Raw genomic sequence first — 21,199 nt, 5'->3', positions numbered from 1 at the left:
TTTTAGCACACACTGATTTTTTTGTATTATGGCTTCATGTCTGACGTTTTCAACTAAACAAAGGAAACATGAAAATTGCTTGATTTTGCATTTTAAATTGCATTTATTTCCATGGTCTCCATGGAAATAAATGAAGTGGAGGGGCAGGAGTCAGACCATTGTGGGACTCCCGTTTCAAGATGGCAGCCACTCTGCACGCAGCTCAAAATGAGTTGTGTCTATCTTTTGTGGGTATAAATGAGCTCATGGAGGAAAGAATGCAGAAAATATAATTATGAAATTTTGCAAATAAATAAATACAAATCCCTTGTTTTGTGCACACAAAACATTTTTTTTAATAATGATGCACCTCCGTCCCCTCAGATGAGTGTCGCCGACTGCTTCTCTGTGGCCACTCTGCCGAAACCTAGACACCCTGTAGACCCCTGGAGCCTCTGTGCAGCAGTACAGTTGCAAAAGATCCCCCCACCACATCACCATCACCACCCTGCGGCCGCCACTGCCATCTCTTTCCCTACCTCCAAACTAGGCCCCCCTCCTTCCTTCATCCACCGTGCTTCCACACCCTTCCTCACCCACCAACCCCCATCCTCACCATGCAGCTATCCCACCGCCTTGCCATCTCGCAGCATTCCGCGGGCCGCCGTGCACACAGAGGCCTATTGTGCGTGCTGGGGGATGGCAGGAGGCAGTGTACAGTCAGAACAGCACAGAAAAAGGATGTGGAGAAAATAGATTTTAAAAACTCTTAATGGAGCATTAATGTCATGTTTAATCTTTAGTTTGTGTATAGTATTTAGCCTTGTGGCTGTTGCTGCATAATATAATATATAATTACATTATATTTGTGTTATGAGTTTACCGCTTGGTATATATTGTGTACTGAGGTTCAAAGTGACCACTAATGATCTGACAGTCTGCTCCTTCAGTTAGTGAAAGGACAATGATTACCGGTTGAGCCGAGAAACAGCTGTTTAAATTCCAGAAATGTTTCCAGTGTGCACCTCATTATCATTACTTGTGTTTTAAACTTAATTGGTAAAAGTAAGTGGCTAAAACACATTTGTTGTCACTGAGTTGTAAGCATGCAAACCGTGCTACACTGTAAAATGAACTGGAGTGAAGATGGCCAATCCAAATCTTTCTTCGCTTGTCTGAAGGTCACGACCCTGGAATTACAGCGCCTGTCAGGCTGACAAAGACCGGCTTTCAAGCTTCCTCACCTGGCCCAACCTCACGGTGCGCTTCACGATAACCATCACGTGGACGTTTCACCACCTTGCAGCTCAACAAAAGACAACAGTGACATGAAATGTACTGTTTTAAGAAGCAAGATGTTATTATGGTGGTAATCCAGATTGCAAGTGCATACAATTGATTAAAATCAACCAATGAATGAATGATTCAATATGTGGGCAAACCTTCTCATGATTGCGTTTGTCACAGAATGTTTTCCTGTTCATCGCAACTTCCTGTTAATTGTCCCTGTCCAAATACAGCAACGTTCCAGAAAGTTGGACTGTACTGTGAACACAACTCATTGCACTGCTCATTGACCAGTCGAACACATAAAAATTGTCTAATACCCACGGTTTAATCCATAATCCACAGACGAGACGGTAACAAACAACCTTGCTGACCCGGTTCTTGGTTCCCATAAGAGTTATGGAGCCAGCGGCTCCTCATTCCTTCAGAAACGTGTTCCTTTGCTGAGGATTTGGAAAGGGAACTGCAGTTTCAAGCATACTGGATTTAATTCAATATTTAATTAGCATTAACAACCTTGCAAAGACATTTTCACTTAGTTTTAGGTACACTCCAAAAACAGTTGGGTCAAAACTAACCCAACTTTCTACTTGGGTTTGGGACATTGAGTCAAGAAATGAGTCTTTTAGTGTAAAACAACTCATGAATATTGTTCAGATCCTTTACTTGGGTCAAAAAATTGGGTCATTTTGTATAAAACAACCCAGAAATTGGAGTCAAATTGACCCATAAAGTGGGTCAACCCATTTTTGATCCATAATTGGGCTACTTTTGACCCGACTGTTTTTAGAGTGTACAACTCTAAGTAGCAAACAAATGGATTTGAAGAAGTCACAAATATGGAAAGAGAATCAGTGTCCACATAGTGAAGCAGTTTGTTGTAATTGGACTCAGAAAATCAAATCAGGGAGCAAGATTTGTGAGAATAGCCCTGAAGTATCACCGGTCGACGTTTTGTTATACTTGAGTTGGTATCTCTATCAAGCCTCAAAAAGTCCGCACTGTAGAAAGCTCCACTTTCCAAAAGAAAGTGAAGGCGCATCTCTTGGTCAGGCCAAACAGATCAAGGGAATAAGGAGGGCTTGAGTTAAAAAAAAAGAGAAAATTCCCTGGGAGAGTAGATGGTGCTGAATTGAGGGAGGGATTCGAGGTTCAGGTTTCAGCTCGACAGGGGGTCTGGGGGAAGGACTGGCCTTTTGGAATATACGAAGATCCATACAAGACACAGTGGACATAAAACCGCGGTGCTTGCCCTGACGCGGTGGGTGCAGAGTGCCAGCTGGGGCCCCGCGTTGGATTCCACTTAGTCTTTGGAGGGTTTGACTGCATGGTGCCGTCGGTCGCTGGGAACACACATTTAACACACAAGTGACTGAACGTCTCGTCCGTCCCTTCATTTCTCACCCTAGCTATTGCATGTCTAACATTTAGACATGTTCAGCTTTGTGGATTCAAGGACTCTTCTGCTACTTGTAGCATCGCAACTTGTTTTATTGGCTGTGGTCAGATGTCAGGAAGAACACGACCGTAAGTAGACCAGTTTTCTTCTTCTTTGAACTTCGAGATAAAAAAAATGATGTGATGACCAACATCTATCTCAAAGTGTGAAGTTATATTTCAAATGCAGTGTTGGTAGTAGGAAAATGCAATTTTGAGAATTCTAGTGTTTCTTACTTGGTCAGGATGTCAAGGCCTGTCTGTGTGGGATGGCGGAGCAGGTGAACAAGTGCTCATTTGTACTCACCTGGCACCGACTGAAATTCTTCAGCACAAGACTCAAATCAGAGCAATGCCACATTCATATCAATAAACAACTGCTATTAAAGTGTATACTTTCTTGACAATCGATAAAGCAGCTTGCGAGGTTGTACTCTTGATGACCAAAGAAAAATTGAAGCAGGACCTGTTGTGGGAAAAGTTGGCTTAGCCTCTCTGATTTGTTTCCCGGTCTGTGTCTGGATGGCTTTTTGTTCTGCCGGCTTTAATAGTCACAGCAAGGATGCTTGAGTTTGAACGTAATTAGAGTCAGGTCATCACACAATGTTTGGCTGGAGCAAAATCATTGTTGTGGTGATGTGAAGTGACAGGGTCAGGTGGTGTGTGACCTCAGCCTAGCAGGCTCAAAGGGTAGCAGGAAGTCAGTGGCGGTTATTAACTGAGATGATGCACAGTGGGAGGCTGACAGATAAGAGCAAGATGCCTTTTTCTCCATTCTGACTTTAAGTTGCGAACTTTAGTGCTGCGCATCAACACCTCACATACTCCTAAAAAGCAAATAGCAGCGGTGAGTTGGCCAGACAAACAAATTGACCTTTCTTAAGCTGTCGGTGTGTTTGTACTGTTGCTTGACGCCGCTATGTGGCCCAGATGGAGAATTTTTGGAGAGCCCTTGTTTACCTAAGGCAGCAGCTTGTCAATTGGGCACAGTGTTCCTGAAAGAGAGATTCATTCATAGGAGCAGCAGAGGACAAACACATTAAGTACAGTCGGTAAAAAATGTGACGTACTTCAAGTTTGGATGCTGCTACTTACAGTAAATGATATAAATGTGTGTGTTATATTTCAAACGTTTGTGTTTGTGGGTCACAGCAGCATCTGCTCATTAGCATCAGTCAAATCATTCAATCACACTATTGAATCTTTTCCGGTGTTTGAAATATGTATACCTTGCCAACCTTTTAATTGTTACAGAGACTTTTTTTCCCTCCCTCTATTGTTCACTACTGGGACTTATAAAGTACACAAACTCCATCTCACCCTGTTGCCGCTCCTGCCACCTCCTCGCCCACTTAAATCCTACTTTTCGCAAGCAATTTCTAAACATCAACGCGCATCTAAACTTTTCCTAACTTTCTTTGGAACTGTCTCATTCCACCTGTCATCCCCCCGCCCCCTGCTGGTCACAACAGAGGATGCAGATGGCTGCATCCAGGACGGCCAGCTGTATAATGATAAGGATGTGTGGAAGCCAGAGCCGTGTCGAATCTGTGTGTGTGACAGCGGAGCGGTTCTGTGTGATGAGATAATCTGCGAGGAGATGAAGGAGTGTGCCAACCCTCTCATCCCATCTGGAGAGTGCTGTCCCATGTGCCCCGCCGATGCCACTGCCCCCATTGGTTGTAATTTATTTATTCACATAGCCATAAATAAATTACTCTTTTAGCTTGTCTCACCCTGGCTAACGCTAATGAATGGGGAAATGCTGCATGATCCAAATTGGCTGCATGATCAGCACTCACGTCATCTGTGAACCACTAGCTTTTGTTGCACTTAAACAATTAGCTTAGCAACTAGCATTGGATGCTAATCACAACTGCTCTGCTCCACAGTGCATGAATCCTGAAGTGTGATGTCAAATTGGTTTCTAATAGAACCTGACCAAGATTAAAGGCCTTGAATTCCTTGGTGAAGTGATGTCATCTGTTGGCATCTTTTATCTAAAAAGGAGCAAAACTCCACCATTGCAACCATCAGAATAGTTCTTCTAGTTTAGTGGATTTCCTTGGCTATGTAGATTTTTTTTAACTTCTCTGATATTTTTGGGCTTAAATGATACAGACTCATCACCATCATCATCATCATCTTTGCATGCCCGCTTCCGCTTCAGCTACCTCCTTTTTTCACTAACCAAGATGGGGTTTAGGCCTGTTTGTTTGGTCCCTATAGCATCATCATATAATTTCTCCTCTCCTAAAACTGAACAGCAGGGGGGAAAAATCCATAAAATGTCTTGAAATGCTTTTAAATGTGTTCTTTCTTTCCCGTCACCATCCACCGATGACAGAAACGATCGGCGCAAGGGTGAGGCACTGGGAAAATTCTGTTACCACGACAACATATTCTGTTTTAAATATGAATATTTCTTATTTTTTTTCAATCCAAGTTTTAGCTTACTAACATTCTCTTTTATCAACCAGGGTCAGAAAGGTGAACCAGGCGAAATTGCAGATGTAAGTAAATCCTTTTGGAAGCTGCTGTGGTCAAAATGCATTCTGTGAAACACTGTTGACTGGATAATACCACATGAAAGACCAACTATTGCTTTTATTTGGATTAACAATGGTTGCTGCACCTCCTCAATGTTTAGAAGCGACCCACATTTATGCCCGATTATGCCCTCCAATTCTTCATCCACATACTTTTTTTTTTTTTTATTCTTGGAGTGTTAAATGATCCCCCCCTTAAAGAGGCTTATGATGATTATGGTTTATCTACATGGGTGCCTTGTTAGACCTTTTATAAATGTGCAAAATCCGACATTCCTGGGACACAGTGAACCCTATCAAATCCTCTTAGATCCTCTCAGCAACTTCGTAGCCAGGGTGCGTGCACACACATATTTACGCACACACATCAGGTGAACAAAGTCAGTTCAAGCAGAGGTCAAGCAGAAGTGATGTTTTCAGACAAACTTAGTCCGTCCAGTCAAATCTTCGTCATATTGTTGTTGTTTTCAACTTGATTCAAGACACACAGGACTTTATGACAAAACTTCTTTCCACCTGCAGGTTGTAGGACCAAAAGGACCAGCAGGCCCTATGGTAAATATCGTTGTGATCTTTTGGGCTCCACGTAGGCCGCTACAAGCTGCTTCTTTGTGGCCTGAGCAGGTGTTAGCCACACTTGGAAAGCTGCTGAGTTGAACATTTTTGCTCTTGCAGGGCCCACCAGGTGACCAAGGATTACGTGGACCAGCTGGTGCAAAAGGTGACAAGGTAGGAGAGAGAGAGAGAAAAAAAAAAGGTATTATAAATTTGAATGATTGTGTTCATAGAAATATTGATGCATGATAGGTCGGCAAATCGATGTAGCTTTCGCTACACTTAAACTGACGGAGTTAAACTTCTAATGAATTCTTCCAGTAACCTGTGACTGAAGGCTAATGTATTTTTTTTTTCCCCCTCAAGGGAAATGCTGGACCTCGTGGAAGGGATGGTGAACCTGGGACTCCCGGAAACCCTGGACCCGGTGGCCCACCTGGCCCACCTGGACCCGCTGGACTTGGAGGGGTGAGTCTGTAATCCATGTATCCCATAATTAGACCCTATTTCATTTATTTTATTGCTTTTTGTTTTATTATTAACAGTGTTTTCAAAAGTCGCCTTTGTTTAGCTTGGAAAAGGTCTATATTAGTTGGCATGCATGTTGTGCAGCACCTTTAGTATGAAACTAACTTTTTTATCTTTTCTTTTTTTTAGAATTTTGCCGCACAAATGGCTACAGGCTTTGACGAGAAGGCCGGAGGTGCGCAGATGGGAGTGATGCAGGGACCAATGGTACGTGTTGTGTGTGTTACAACAACCTCAAGTAGACATGCCGAGTACTGTCATTTTTTTGCAATGCTGCCCTCTTGTGGTCAAAGTGTTACTCATAAACAGATTCACGTCAGCGTTTCTATTTGTTTTTATTATTATTAATGAACAATAGTGAATTTCACACATTAATAAGGTAAATGTCACTACAATATTTTACCGACTTTCTGTTAATTTAATTTTAAAATGTAGATGACATCATCAAAATATGGTGCTTAAGAAATCAATTGACACTGATGTATCCATAGTTTAGTACAATTAATTTACCCTTCTATGTTTCTTTTGCAGGGTCCAATGGGTCCCCGTGGTCCCCCTGGACCAAGTGGAGCCCCTGTAAGTGTATTTACCACCGCAAAGCATAGAAATAAAGCCTTACAATTGTTTGACTCACAAAGACTACAGTCAATTTGCTAATTAATGTGTTATTGTTCACGTAGGGGCCACAAGGTTTCCAAGGTGCCCCTGGGGAGGCCGGAGAGTCCGGTCCAGCTGTAAGTCTTATTTCTCACCATGAAGCTGTGTGTTTGGCAGGAAGAACATATGATTGTTCAAAACAAATGAGAAAAACATGATCGCTTAATGTCAAGCATTTCATGTTTGATTCACTTCGTTTTGAACTTCAGTAGTTCGTCTGATGAACACTTTGAGATTCATCTCATTGATTATTTGCTTCACAATAGGGAACAATGGGACCCCGTGGACCATCTGGACCATCTGGAAAACCAGGAAGTGATGTAAGGATATGTTCTCTTCAAATATATTTGAAGGACACAATATGAACAGAAAAACACATTTAACCCTTCAACTTGTTTCACTGCAGGGTGAAGGTGGCAAACCGGGCAAAGCTGGTGAGCGTGGACCTGCTGGACCTCAGGTTGGAGATTCAATGAATGACTTGGTGAAATCATGCAAGGAAATTGGAGAGAGATCTAACTTCTCTCTTGGTGTGTGTTCACTTCAGGGAGCTCGTGGATTCCCTGGAACTCCTGGCCTTCCTGGCATCAAAGGACACAGAGTAAGTGCTCATCACTCCTTGATCAGTGAAATATCGTCACAAAAAGAAAAAATGATGATGCAATGTGTGCCTGAGATCTGACCAGTCTTGTCACTGTCATCTGTAGGGTCACCCGGGTCTAGATGGAGCTAAAGGAGAGAACGGTGCTGCAGGAGCAAAGGTAAGAACAGCGCTTGCAAAATGCTATTCAACTCTTAGTCCCTGCATTCTTTTTTCTTTTTTTTAATCTTGTGCCCTCTTTGAAACAGGGAGAGTCTGGTTCTTCTGGAGAGAATGGTGCCCCTGGACCCATGGTGAGTGCTTTAAACAGTAATGCACATGTGTGTACAGTAGTGTTGTGCGATGGAGCTTCTAATCTGATTTCCCGTCATTTCAGGGACCACGGGGTCTGCCTGGTGAGAGGGGCCGGACCGGTGCTACTGGAGCTGCAGTGAGTTTTAATCTCTGCTTTGCTTTGTTCAAGCATCCTTTCCTTTTTCTTCTCTGACTTTCCTATCCCAACTCCACAGGGTGCTCGTGGAAATGATGGCTTGCCCGGCCCTGCTGGTCCACCTGTAAGTCCCATTTTGATATTATTGCAATAGATTGAACTCATTTCTCATTTGCAGTACTTTTAATACTGGTTACACAGCACTAACCTGAAGGTTCTGTTTCCAGGGGCCTGTTGGTCCTGCTGGAGCTCCCGGTTTCCCAGGATCCCCAGGAGCCAAAGTGTGTACAGACCTCCAGTAGACTTGAATGATCTTGGCCGTGTCTTATTGTGGAGGTACAAATGTTGTTATTGTGTCCTGCGGCACCTGCCAGGGTGAAGCTGGTCCCACTGGCGCCCGTGGAGCTGAAGGCCAACAGGGTCCCCGCGGAGAGGCTGGTACTCCAGGATCTCCCGGACCTGCCGGAGCATCGGTTTGTCTCTTTCTACAGCAGTAATGACCTCCGACTGTCCTCAAGATCTGATTGTGGCATGTTGTCCTTTATTCCTGTGTCACAGGGTAACCCCGGAACTGATGGCATTCCTGGAGCCAAAGGATCTGCTGTAAGTCCACTCCTCATTTTGAGAACATTGTGTAGCATGTGTGTTTCTCAATTTTAACCGTTTTTTTTTTGGTCACTTTCAAGGGTGGTCCTGGTATTGCTGGTGCCCCTGGCTTCCCTGGTCCCCGAGGACCCCCGGGGCCACAGGGAGCAACAGGCCCCTTGGGACCCAAAGGACAGTCTGTGAGTTACTTGAGAGTGATCTGTAAAGCTTGAAAGTTGTTGATGAATACTCATATTTACATCGTGTCTGGTTTAGGGTGACCCTGGTCTTCCAGGATTTAAAGGTGAAGCTGGACCCAAGGGAGAGCTTGTAAGTGCTTTTGGATGATATTTTACTTGAACGATCGTTTAGTATGAAATGATACTGTTGTGATACTGATGTGACCTGATGTTTCCAGGGCCCTGGTGGTCCCCAAGGTGCACCCGGCCCGGCTGGTGAGGAAGGAAAGAGAGGCGCAAGAGGAGAGCCCGGAGCTGCTGGACCACTTGGACCTCCCGGAGAGAGAGTAGGGATTCCCTTTATTTAGCAACATAGCTAAAAAAAAATAAAAAAAATAAAAAAGGCAACATAATAAATCAGATCTAGTTATGTTATCCTGATTCTGATGATGGGGTTTTTTTTCTGCTAATCCTTACAGGGAGCTCCTGGCAACCGTGGTTTCCCAGGTCAAGATGGTCTTGCTGGCGCTAAGGTGGGTCCTTCAACTGCATCGCTTTAAAAATCCCAAACATGTACTTCAACCCTGGAAAAAAAAAAAATGGCTGACATGATGAAGGTTGTCATAGACTGCAAGTGAATTTTGACTCTTGATGTTCTTCAGGGTGCCCCGGGTGACCGTGGTGTTGCTGGTGCTGCCGGGCCTAAAGGTGCCACAGGGGATCCCGGACGCACAGGGGAGTCTGGTCTTCCTGGAACAAGAGTGAGTCATCACATCATCAGTACAAATCAATTTTCTCACATTTGAAATGGTCTGAATTAATGTTTTTGCCTTTCGTAGGGTCTTACCGGCCGTCCTGGAGATACTGGTCCTCAGGGCAAAGTTGGACCTTCTGTGAGTACTATTAAGTGGAATTTCCTCTTGAGGCATTATAATCCGTATAATGAATAAATAAAGTGAAAAACAGAGGACCAGCCAGAACATAGTCAATGTGAAAGATTTTGAAAAACACAACAAATTGGGTTGATTTAACCATTGTGGATTATCATGACGCGGATTACTGAGGATCTAGACAGCCATGAAAAAACACACCATTTTTAGGTATTCTCATATTGTTAAAGTAAGTTACAAATGATTGACGCAATTATGCCATTAGGCTAATCATATTGAATATTCAATACATGTCGGGAAGCAAACCAGGTAATACATGACAATATGATTCAAGTTCTTAATTTACATCTGATTTGATCATGACAGGGTGCCTCTGGTGAGGATGGTCGCCCCGGCCCCCCTGGTCCTCAGGGAGCCCGTGGGCAGCCAGGAGTGATGGGATTCCCTGGACCAAAAGGAGCCAATGTACGTTTGTCAGGACAGAAATAGAAATATCTCAATTAATCAAATGTTTTATCATTCAGAGTGTTTCTATAGCTAACTGGCTTGTGTTCAACAGGGAGAGCCTGGAAAGTCTGGAGAAAAAGGTCTTATTGGTCGCACTGGTCTGAGAGTAAGTGTTCTTTCCTCATTGAGAATGTATACTACCTGCCCTTAACGCACATTAGTGGATTTTTTTTTTTTTACTTCTATTAAAAAAATGCTAACTGTAGTGTTCCTCTCTGAACAGGGCCTGTCTGGAAAAGATGGTGAGACTGGATCTGCTGGACCACCGGGCCCTGCTGTAAGTGTTTCATTCTGTACTACTATACAAAATTTCTAATCTTTTCAACACTATTACATTTAAGCCCTCTGCATCTCTGGGTTACGTCCCAGACCACTCCCACAATAAATTAAATCTGCGATATAGAAATAGCATTAATGACCCTTTTTTTTTTTTAAATGAAGAAAATTGAATTTTGAACCTCTACTGCCACTTGTGGCTGAAAAATGGAACTGTATCTCCCTTCCTCTCATACACAACGCGCACATGACGTTCAAACCCGAATTCTGTCTGAAAACTTTTGGCCAAAGGCTTGCAGGAGTACCCATTGTGAACAGCTAAGGTGTTAATCTACTAATAAAAAAATGTTTCAGTCATATACATGATCAAATAAAAAGGCTACTGTAAAGACATTTTCGGCCATATTGTTTCAGAGAGCAGCTTGAAATACGTTTTTAAAATACAAACATGTTCAAAACCATAGAAAGAGCAATGGCAAACATATTGATCCATCACCGACAAACTTATCTTGTCATCTCGTAATTTATATCAATAATCATGCCAAAAGACATACATTGTAAAAATGTATCTACTGCCGTCACTTTCTGTAAGCGAAAAAAGCAGGATAATAGAGGTTTTAACGTTGAATACCTTTCTACTGTTGACATACTTCTTTTTTTTTTACTTATTTACACAGTGTAAGGGCAATATGGTGATGCCATTCTGTGGCCTACATTGACATTACACAAAAAAATAAAAACCAAAAAAGTCCAAAATAAAATAATAATAATTGGTGAAAAACCTGGACCCCGCATTGGAGAGGGGTTTACTGTATTTATAAGATTGGATTTCAATGTCTTCTACATTTGCATGAATATTGATATATGTTTTGGGTTTTTTCAATCTCAGGGACCCGCAGGAGAGAGAGGAGAGCAAGGTCAGCCGGGACCTTCTGGCTTCCAGGTTAGTTCCTTTTTCATATCCCACAATCATATTGAGGACCAGCGCAATAAATGTACAGACGTATGGTTGAGCTATTAGGGATATGCACTTGGACATCTGCTGTAGTAGTACAAAACCTTCGTTTTCAAAAAGTCCCCAGAGAGTCCATGTTTATTCACACTTGCAAAGATGCATAAACACAACACACTATATAATTTTTTTTTTTTAAACTTTTCTGTCAAACAGGGTCTGCCTGGTTCTACTGGTTCCCCCGGAGAGGCTGGAAAACCCGGAGACCAGGTGAATACTTTTTCAGTCCATATTTCATCTTTGGATGAAGTGAAATGATGCCAAAGTGTGACAGTGTTGTCAAAGTGAGCAGTAACAGTGTTGCATTTGCAAGTTGAACAGATAGTTAGAATTATTTACACGGTGCTTTCCTTTCCGTTCTACGTTTATTGATTGACAATTGAGATGTTTGGTTTTAATAGTTGTCCATGAATTTGTACAGAAGAGTTACAGAATGTTCCATTTAAAAAATATTCCTCAAACAGGGATGAACTTTTCGGTTTCTCTCTGCAGGGTGTTCCTGGAGAGGGTGGAGCTCCAGGTGCTGTTGGACCCAGAGTAAGTTTTTGTGTTCCTTTTCGGTGATTTAAAGGAGAACATACATAATTGTAAATTTAGATAGCTTTACCTCTTCATTTTACATAAATACAACGTTACTGTGTTGCTCCTGTTAATTCAGTGCACCTGTTTCCTAACAGGGTGAGCGTGGTTTCCCTGGTGAGAGAGGTGGTGCTGGTCCTCAGGGTCTGCAGGGACCTCGTGGACTTCCCGGAACACCTGGAAGTGATGGACCCAAGGTCAGTAAGCAACAAGATTATTTTCAACTCTTATTCAACACAATTTGTGACCTCTATACCACCTACACTTCATCATCATAATTTGCGTTTTTCACAAATTATGAAAACTATCAAGATTTGCCCTACCTTAACGCAGAAAAAAAAAAGACAGATTAGCAATGTAAATGACATTTTTGTTACATTAGCCATTGCACAACTGAAAGGTGACAAAATCCTCATTTAGGGAGCCATTGGACCTGCTGGAGCTGCTGGACCCCAGGGACCCCCTGGCCTGCAGGGTATGCCCGGAGAGAGAGGAGCGGGTGGAATCCCAGGAGCCAAAGGAGACAGAGTGCGTGCCAGATTACTTCTTGTTCAAAAAGCCTTTTATATTTACCTTATTATGTATGATTAACATTTGTCTTTGTCCAACAGGGTGATAATGGAGCAAAGGGACCCGAAGGAGCTCCTGGAAAGGACGGTTCGAGAGTGAGTCCACAATGGCGTTGTGTTTATGTTTCGTTTTTTTCACCCCCTGATGGCAACCATTAATCAATATCAACAACCACGTGCTCTTCACTCCGTCCTCAGGGTTTGACTGGTCCCATTGGTCCTCCTGGCCCCGCTGGACCCAACGGTGCCAAGGTAAGAATGAGAGTGCTGCTTCTGCATTACCAAAGCGCTGTCCATTTGAAATGAACCCTTTAGTGTATGAAACTATCCAAGTTGTATGTTATTAAGTACGACTGGCTTGACTGTTTCTATTCCATCCAGGGTGAGAACGGACCTGCAGGACCTTCTGGTGCTCCTGGCGTTCGTGGTGCTCCTGTAAGTATACATACAACTGGCACATTAGGACATGCTTGTAGTAAGTGCTTTGCGCAATATTCCAATTAGGGTTGCAATGGTTAATACATTTCTACATATGAGAATTGAACTGTGGGAAACAGGCTTAAAGGGAAAGTCAACCTCCCCAAAATTTCTTGACAATATGTTCTATGCAGCCCCGCTAGTCTAAATATGGTATTCTAGTTAGTATTGCGTTAGTGGAATATGAGTTAAGCTGTCAAATCCAGCAGTTTTAATCAATATCAGAAGGCGGCCATTTTGCCACTTGCTGTCGAGTGAAAATGACATCAATGTTGCTCAGGTCTCAGGTAAAAAACAATCGCAGCGCAGCTTCAGAGAACAGGTGAGCTGTGATTGGCCGTTGCCTGAGGCCTGAACAACTGTGATGTCATCTTCAGTCGACAGCAAGTGTCAAAATGGCCGCCCCCTGAGATGGATAAAAACGGCAGGATTTTGATGCATAATTCAGATTCCACAAATGTAATATTAATCAGGAAGTCATGTTTAGACTCGTGAGGTTACATATGACATATTATTGTCAAGAAATGTTTAAGGTTGACTTCCCCTTTAAACAAATTTTGCATTAAATATATTCTTGCTTTAGACCAATATGGTGCTGCATGATGCAGTATTTGATCAAAATGTATGTTCACCGTCAGATTTTCTGTTCATTCCTTTAATTCCTGTACATTGCCAATATTCTCATTAAGACATCTAACATACTAATAAGTGATGACTGGACCATGTACAAATAATGATAGTGTATTTTTGGTTGGATAAAGCATCATATAGTCACATTAGCAACCATCATATTCATATGAATCGTAAGCGTCTTATATTCATATTGAGTGAGCTTTATATTATTATTACAGTAAAGCATGCCCTCTTCTAACCTCCTGCAGGGTGACCGTGGTGAGGGTGGTCCTCCTGGGCCTGCTGGCTTTGCTGGACCTCCTGTAAGTACATTTCATCTCTTGGAACATTAGTCTGAAGCCCTCTTTACCAAATATGCCAATGTTGCTACCTTGTGTGACATATCCAGGGTGCAGATGGTCAGCCTGGAGTCAAGGGAGAGCTTGGTGAGAGCGGACAGAAAGGAGAAGCTGGTACTGCCGGACCTCAAGGACCATCAGGAGCACCCGGACCTGTGGTGAGTACTTAGAATTAAACCCATATTAAAGCCGATTCCACAAAAGGTTAAGTCTAAATGTATAAGGTATAAAGACTTATGTTTGGTGTTTCTCTCTGTCAGGGCCCAACTGGAGTTTCTGGACCTAAAGGAGCACGCGGTGCTCAGGGAGCTCCTGTAAGTAATACAATACAATTCCTAATACAATTTTACAGGGAAAGAATCAACATAATAATCTTTCATCTTCGATAAATGCAAACTGTGTAAAGTTGGAACTCACGTTACTTAGTGACTGGTATGGCCACTGTTTAAACTCATAGGGCCCTATTTTCATGGCCAGCGCAAGTCTAGCACAAGTTTAACTGTGTGCATGGGTGGAGTTTATTTTCTTTTGGTATTTTCCTAGTCAAGCGCAGGTAGAATAGGGTGTAAGGTTGTAACACCGTTGTGGAATGAAATGCAGCCGACTTCTGGCCAATTGAGGCAGCTTCCCTCATTCCCTTCAAATTTAGCGCAGATAGAGATGCACAGTCTACATCCAGTGAATTTGATTTCTACAATGATTCAGAGGGATTGTTCCACGCTGTTGTCATAATTATTAATGGAATACAATGACATGCACCACACGCATGTCCGTGAAGTTCAGAATCTGGCTGCCCGAGCCTCGATCAAATCTACCAAAATCACGTTACGCCACCTGTGCCACAACTTAGACCTGCTCTTAGCTGGTCTAAAATCTAACGTACTTTTAGTCCACTAATTAGCCAGATGCGTCAGGGGTGCAATAGAATATGCCGAAACGCCTATGAAGATGTTCCGCTGTCTATCAAATTCACAAACACGCTAAATTAGACTTGCCCCAGCATGAAAATGAAGATGTGCCCGTTTTTATGCCAAGCACCTGTCTACGAAAATAGGATGCATAAAAGTTTTTGATTAAAATGTAGTCATTTATTAGTAGGGCGCTTGCTGCCATTAACATTTCACTCTTTACATTTGGGGGAATACGTTTTTGACCTCCATCCTCCGTCATCCAGATCCTCTACTTGATAAAATTGTCATTTAACAAATAGAAAAATAAATAGTTGATTGAAAGGTGATCTTCAATTGTGGTATATATCAGAATGTATAAAAGCGGGCAGCCCTTCGCAAATCTGTCTAGATACAAATAATCGTTAAATGGTTTACAAGAGGTTATTGCTGAGGTCCACAAGTTTGGTGATGCTAAACACAGTCTGTCTTTGGCAGGGTGCCACTGGTTTCCCTGGTGCTGCTGGTAGAGTTGGATCTCCGGGCCCTAATGTAAGTAAATTCATTACAAAATAATCTCAACTGTTCTATTTTTGACTGCTATCGTCCGACGGTGTTTTCTCCATCACAGGGTAACCCTGGTGCTGTTGGACCTTCTGGTCCTTCTGGAAAAGATGGACCAAAGGGTGCTCGTGGGGATGCAGGACCCCCAGGAAGACAGGGAGACGCTGGTCTTCGAGGACTTGCTGGTTCACAAGGAGAAAAGGGAGAACCTGGAGAAGATGGACCACCTGTGGGTCACCCTTTCAGACTGATTCAGTTTCTTATTGCCAGGAGAAGATCTATACTGGATCATACCTTGTTTGTCTGTGTAGGGTGCTGATGGACCTTCAGGGCCTCAGGGTTTGGCTGGATCTCGTGGTATTGTTGGTTTGCCTGGACAACGTGGAGAAAGAGGCTTCGCAGGTCTTCCTGGACCTTCTGTAAGTTCTTGATTGCTTCTGGACTATTCTGCTATACTGTAGTTGCACTCAAAACTGTTCAACCTCCACTGCACTTTTGTAACCGTTGCAAATATTTCATATTTAAAAAAACTAAAACTTTATATTTGCATCTTAGATAGATTACATATTACATATAAATTAATATCCACTTTGTGTCAAAGGGTGAGCCTGGTAAACAAGGATCTCCTGGCTCTAGTGGTGACCGAGGACCTCCTGGACCTGTAGGACCCCCTGGACTTACTGGACCTTCTGGAGAGACTGGGAGAGAGGTGAACTTGGCATACACAGGCAGAAAAACTAATCATCCACAAAAACTAAGACCACAGAAATATAAATTGAACAAAGTATTAGTATATTCAATATATCTGTCTGTGCTTCAGGGTACCCCTGGATCAGATGGACCACCTGGCAGAGATGGAAGTGTAGGAATCAAGGTGAGAGAACATAGTCCAAGTTCTCCCAATTTGAGAGAAAAAAAACATGGAATGGAATAATAGAAAAAAACTTGATGGCAATAACTAAGTCGGTGAGTTATTCTTCCTGTAGGGAGAGCGAGGTAACACTGGTTCTGCTGGTGCCCCTGGAGCTCCCGGTGCTCCTGGTCCTGCTGGCCCTGTCGGACCTCTTGGCAAGCAGGGAGACAGAGGAGAGTCTGTGAGTAACACAAAAAAACTGAATCTTCTAAAAGGCCTGTGAGGACACTAATTGGATAAATGCACCAAGTTGAATGTAAACTTGAGAAAATATCTCTTCACAGGGTGCGCAAGGACCTGCAGGACCTCCTGGACTCGCAGGTGCACGAGGAATGGCTGTGAGTATCAAAAACTGAAATCAGCTTCAGAATGAAGCTCATTATTTAAATCGCATGCTACCTGATGTTATGAATATTAAGATGTCACTTTTTCACTCCAGGGACCCCAAGGACCACGGGGAGATAAGGGAGAGGGTGGTGAGGCTGGCGAGAGAGGACAGAAGGGTCACCGTGGATTCACTGGTCTGCAGGGTCTTCCTGGACCTCCCGTAAGGAATTCATAGCCACTTAAAGCATTGTTAATGTGCCTTGTCTTTGTTGCCTAATCTGTTTTTATTTGTTCAAACAGGGTCCCACTGGAGATGGTGGCGCTTCTGGACCTGCAGGACCAAATGGAGCTAAGGTGTGGACAAAAAGAGAAGAAAAATGACTCACACCAATTCTCCATCATTTGTTATGATATTTTATGGTAATAGGGTCACAGGTCGGTCTCTGTTCAATTCTCCAATCACTTGGCAAAGATTGGCGACAGCAAAGTGCGAGGGCCTTAATTACCCACCGATGTGATAAGACGGACGGCGGACGCTTTTTGTAATTACTTTTTGTGAGGAAATGAGGCTGACAGACAGGGAGATCAGAATAGGTTGTAATATCTCTTGGAGATTAGATAAGCAGAGGGGATATGATAAGAGGAATGAAGGAAAATGTCACCACATAAATTATCACCATGCATAATAAGGTAAAAGTGGTCTGGAGGTGATTGGAGACGGAAACTGAAAGAATATTTTAAATATTTCATCAAACTTTTGTGTGTCATTGAACATGAAGAGTTTAGGAATGATTAATATTTACAGTAAATCTTGGCAAATTGGTCACAACCTTTTTGCGTTTGACTTAAAACTCACTGTTTCTTTAGGGACTACCTGGACCATCTGGACCCGCTGGCAAGGATGGATCTAACGGACAGCCTGGCCCCATCGGACCACCTGGACCTCGAGGACGCTCTGGAGAAAGTGGCCCAGCTGTATGTGAAATAGAACTTAATTGAATTGCATGTTATCTATGTTTGGGTAGTATTTTCCCTTCTTGATCATTTGCTGTTTTGGCAATTGGTTAGGGTCCTCCTGGAAACGCTGGACCCCCTGGTCCTCCTGGGCCCCCAGGCCCTGGCATTGACATGTCTGCCTTCGCTGGTTTGGGTCAGACTGAGAAGTCTCCCGATCCACTGAGGTACATGAGGGCTGACGAGGCTTCCAGTTCCCTGAGACAGCACGATGTTGAGGTTGATTCCACACTCAAGTCGCTCAACAACCAGATTGAGAACCTGCGCAGCCCCGACGGTTCCCAGAAGAACCCCGCTCGTTCTTGCAGAGACCTCAAATTGTGCCACCCTGAATGGAAGAGTGGTACGTATTGTACATTTGCTGTGGTAGAAGAATGACTATGCTGTATGACAGTTATATAAATTCCTTGCTAGATTAATCAGGCCAGGCATAATGATAAAGTGTAATTTGTAAAGAAACAAAACAAAGATGGACTGATCGGATCAAGGGTTAGGATTCCCATAATTATGGAAGGTTGCCAACGAGACACACAAAAGGAAGGTGTACCAATGCATGCCCACAAATGATAAGGACCAAGAACCTCTTCGGACTGTAGGCCTATACCACAGCGACATTTATGTATTAAATCTCCGACTTGTTCCATCCCTCAAGGTGACTACTGGGTTGACCCCAACATTGGAAGCATAGCCGATGCCATCAAGGTCTTCTGCAACATGGAGACTGGCGAGACCTGCGTCTACCCAAGTATCGCCAATGTACCAAAGAAGTCCTGGTGGACCAGCAAGAGCAAGGATCGCAAGCACATCTGGTTTGGAGAGACCATGAATGGAGGATTCCACGTGAGTGCGGTTGAACAAAAACTCCCTTATTGGGTGATGCTCATCAAGGCGTTTCTAATCATCTCCCCCGACTTGTTTGGTTACAGTTCAGCTACGCTCAGGATGGGCCTGCTGCGAACGCCGGCAGCGTTCAGCTGACCTTCTTGAGGCTTCTTTCCAATGAGGCATCCCAGAACCTCACGTACCACTGCAAGAACAGCATTGCCTACATGGATCAGGCCTCAGGCAACCTGAAGAAGGCTTTGCTGCTGCAGGGCTCCAACGACGTGGAGATCCGTGCAGAAGGCAACAGCCGCTTCACATACAGCGTGTTGGAGGATGGCTGCAAGGTGAGTGCAGATGTCAGACAACAATATTCCATGAAAGTCAAGTGAGGGTGAGACTGACAGTTTTTTTTTCTTTGCCGCCAACAGAAACACACGGGCCGGTGGGGCAAAACTGTCTTTGAGTACAAAACACAGAAAACCTCCCGTCTGCCCATCGTGGACATTGCTCCTATGGATATCGGAGGAGCGGATCAGGAGTTTGGCTTGGATGTAGGCCCAGTCTGCTTCTTGTAAAGTGGAATATCACAGTGACCCCCCAGAATAACAGGAACGAAATAAACTCAACCATGAAACACTACACACAATTCCACCAATAAAGACGACTGGAACTCTAAAAGAAAATTGATCTCACAACGAAGTGCTCTCCAAGTTGGATGCTAGCACTGAAGGGCATCGGCAATAAGTGTACATCTCTGTCAACACGCTTCCTGAGATCCAGTCATGTTTCCCATGGCCCACTGTTGACGGGTATGAGTCCGGAGGAAGAGGGACTGAGCAAAAGTTGTGGAGAACTGAAACATGACTTGATGTCACTTATTTATTGTCTCACTTGAACGGGCAGAGATGAGGTAGGACTGGAGGGGTTCACTTTGTAAGTACAACAAGCCCCTTTCCACTACAGAACAGCCGCACAACCTCTGTCCCAGTCCTACTCCACCTCCCTCCCTGTTCCCTCCTGTCACACCAATATGGCATTTTGAATCCGTGTAGACCAATAAAATATTCTGAAAATCCAGGTACTCCACGCCTGTCCATCGTGAGCAGGAGCAAAACCTTTACTGTGTATTATAAAGCCTTGGTTCTCTTGTTGTAAAGGTCTGTGTTTATAAGCAACCAGATGGTTTATGTGTGTTTCCACATGATGTGTGTACATGTGTTTATATGCACACCAACACTTTTTGGAAAGTGAGGTTACATTTGGGGTGTATGTTCCAAAGTCCTGTACCCCTTTCACTGCCCATCAGAGAAGGGAAACGTATTCTGCTCTCATCCAAAATTTGCTTTCAAACGATCCTAAGCAATTGCGCCATTTCTTGTAGTCATCCAGATGGTTTGAAGCTACCTCACGCTGAAAAACAAAGTGAAAATGTAGAGATGACCACAAACACATCTACTATTGGGCATATCCTAATGGCTGCCTTTGCTTTGGGTGGCTCTCTCTTCAGAAGGTGCTATGAGTTCTGTAATAGTCGGTAACAAAAGCCCCCTTTACCCCAGCCCTAATTCCCACTAGCCTCACACCGCAGTCACACTCCACCCTGCAGAAGGGGCGCCGTCGGGTAAGACAGGTGGAGACCAGGGACACTTCAAGACCTCTGCTGAAGTCCTCACACCAAAGCTGAACCAAGTCGCTCAATAACAACCAGGGTGGGACGCCTCTGTGTGCTTGAGGGTGTGTACATTTTTTAAATTAATTTTATTATGATCCATTTTGTTTTTATTTTGTTACACTTCTTATTGATGTAAATTGGAAATAAAAGGAAAACAGAATGAAAAAGTTGATTTTTGCTTTGAGTTTTCAATAAAAGTATGTACGTGCGTGGGAAAGGTTTTTTTCTTCTTGTGACCACAAATTTCGGCAGTGTGCTTTAAAAGTTTTTTGTACCATAAGTCAGCTATGCAGTGTTAATGTGACACAAATCTGAACTAGCACTGTAGCCTATAATGTATGGCTCTTCACGTGCATGGTGTCACTAAGCATCGTTTCTGTCTCAACAGAGAAGATCAAGATACTGTATATGCAGTATAGCGGTATTAACATAATGTATATATGCTTACATACAGTACACATATATACATACATTGAAGCCAGAGGGCAGCCATCTTACGTTGCCACTCCTACTACTCTTATTTGCTGAAAAACACTGTTCCCAGTGCGTTTTAAACTTGGATCCCTGTTTGCGTAATGAGAGCCTCTCAATGAAGAAACATCAGTTTGCATTGACCAGTCAGAGTATATTACCTCAGTATCGTGAATAATGACTAGAAAGGTAGATTGGTAATTTGTAGCAGTTTTTGTTTGGTTTTGATGGGCTTTGTTTTTATTTCATTGTTGATGGTTTTGGCATGATGCAGACAAATCTTTGACTATCACTGAGAGAGATACGTCCCTTTTAAGAAAAAAATTATAATCACGTTCTGTTGCATCTATGTAGCGCCGAGTGCCACACACTGTAGCATTTACTCTTTAGAGACAGACTTTAGAGTGTGTTGAGGGTCTTCTGCCCAGATTTTAGTTTAGTTTAGTCATAACTGTTTA

The 21,199-nt window shown here is 43.2% G+C and overlaps 1 protein-coding gene across 2 annotated transcripts; it reads left to right on the top strand.

Annotated features, from left to right (window-relative positions):
• Positions 1 to 2,518: 2,518 nt before the first annotated feature.
• On the top strand, positions 2,519 to 20,487 carry LOC147178386 (uncharacterized). Of its 2 annotated transcripts, XM_086067690.1 has the most exons (54): positions 2,519 to 2,793; positions 4,176 to 4,382; positions 5,051 to 5,067; positions 5,184 to 5,216; positions 5,775 to 5,807; positions 5,928 to 5,981; positions 6,174 to 6,275; positions 6,465 to 6,542; positions 6,867 to 6,911; positions 7,016 to 7,069; positions 7,259 to 7,312; positions 7,399 to 7,452; positions 7,540 to 7,593; positions 7,700 to 7,753; positions 7,842 to 7,886; positions 7,970 to 8,023; positions 8,103 to 8,147; positions 8,251 to 8,304; positions 8,398 to 8,496; positions 8,582 to 8,626; positions 8,710 to 8,808; positions 8,885 to 8,938; positions 9,027 to 9,134; positions 9,267 to 9,320; positions 9,450 to 9,548; positions 9,627 to 9,680; positions 10,044 to 10,142; positions 10,237 to 10,290; positions 10,408 to 10,461; positions 11,350 to 11,403; positions 11,629 to 11,682; positions 11,965 to 12,009; positions 12,150 to 12,248; positions 12,472 to 12,579; positions 12,663 to 12,716; positions 12,819 to 12,872; positions 13,002 to 13,055; positions 13,979 to 14,032; positions 14,119 to 14,226; positions 14,329 to 14,382; positions 15,454 to 15,507; positions 15,587 to 15,748; positions 15,831 to 15,938; positions 16,121 to 16,228; positions 16,340 to 16,393; positions 16,506 to 16,613; positions 16,717 to 16,770; positions 16,872 to 16,979; positions 17,060 to 17,113; positions 17,627 to 17,734; positions 17,828 to 18,116; positions 18,426 to 18,613; positions 18,700 to 18,942; positions 19,027 to 20,487. In XM_086067690.1, the coding sequence occupies exons 1-54, from the start codon at positions 2,700 to 2,702 to the stop codon at positions 19,171 to 19,173; spliced, it is 4,473 nt and encodes a 1,490-aa protein (XP_085923816.1). In that variant the 5' UTR covers positions 2,519 to 2,699; the 3' UTR covers positions 19,174 to 20,487. The 2 variants fall into 2 exon arrangements, with proteins under 2 accessions (XP_085923816.1, XP_085923817.1); XM_086067691.1 differs by lacking the exon at positions 4,176 to 4,382.
• Positions 20,488 to 21,199: the final 712 nt, after the last annotated feature.

Source organism: Leptonotus elevatus, chromosome 2 (assembly GCF_054856555.1).
Source record: "Leptonotus elevatus isolate MCC_2025b chromosome 2, RoL_Lele_1.0, whole genome shotgun sequence".
Lineage (NCBI taxonomy): Eukaryota > Metazoa > Chordata > Actinopteri > Syngnathiformes > Syngnathidae > Leptonotus > Leptonotus elevatus.
The sequence above is the reverse complement of the archived record's forward strand: the minus strand, read 5'-3'. Positions and strand labels throughout refer to the sequence as shown.

Coding starts and splice junctions, on each gene's coding strand:
- LOC147178386 (XM_086067690.1), top strand. CDS start 2,700: ATGTTCAGCTTTGTGGATTCAAGGACTCTTCTGCTACTTGTAGCATCG. Junction 10,143..10,236: donor CTGGACCAAAAGGAGCCAAT/GTACGTTTGTCA, acceptor TGTGTTCAACAG/GGAGAGCCTGGAAAGTCTGG. Junction 17,735..17,827: donor CTGGAGAAAGTGGCCCAGCT/GTATGTGAAATA, acceptor GCAATTGGTTAG/GGTCCTCCTGGAAACGCTGG.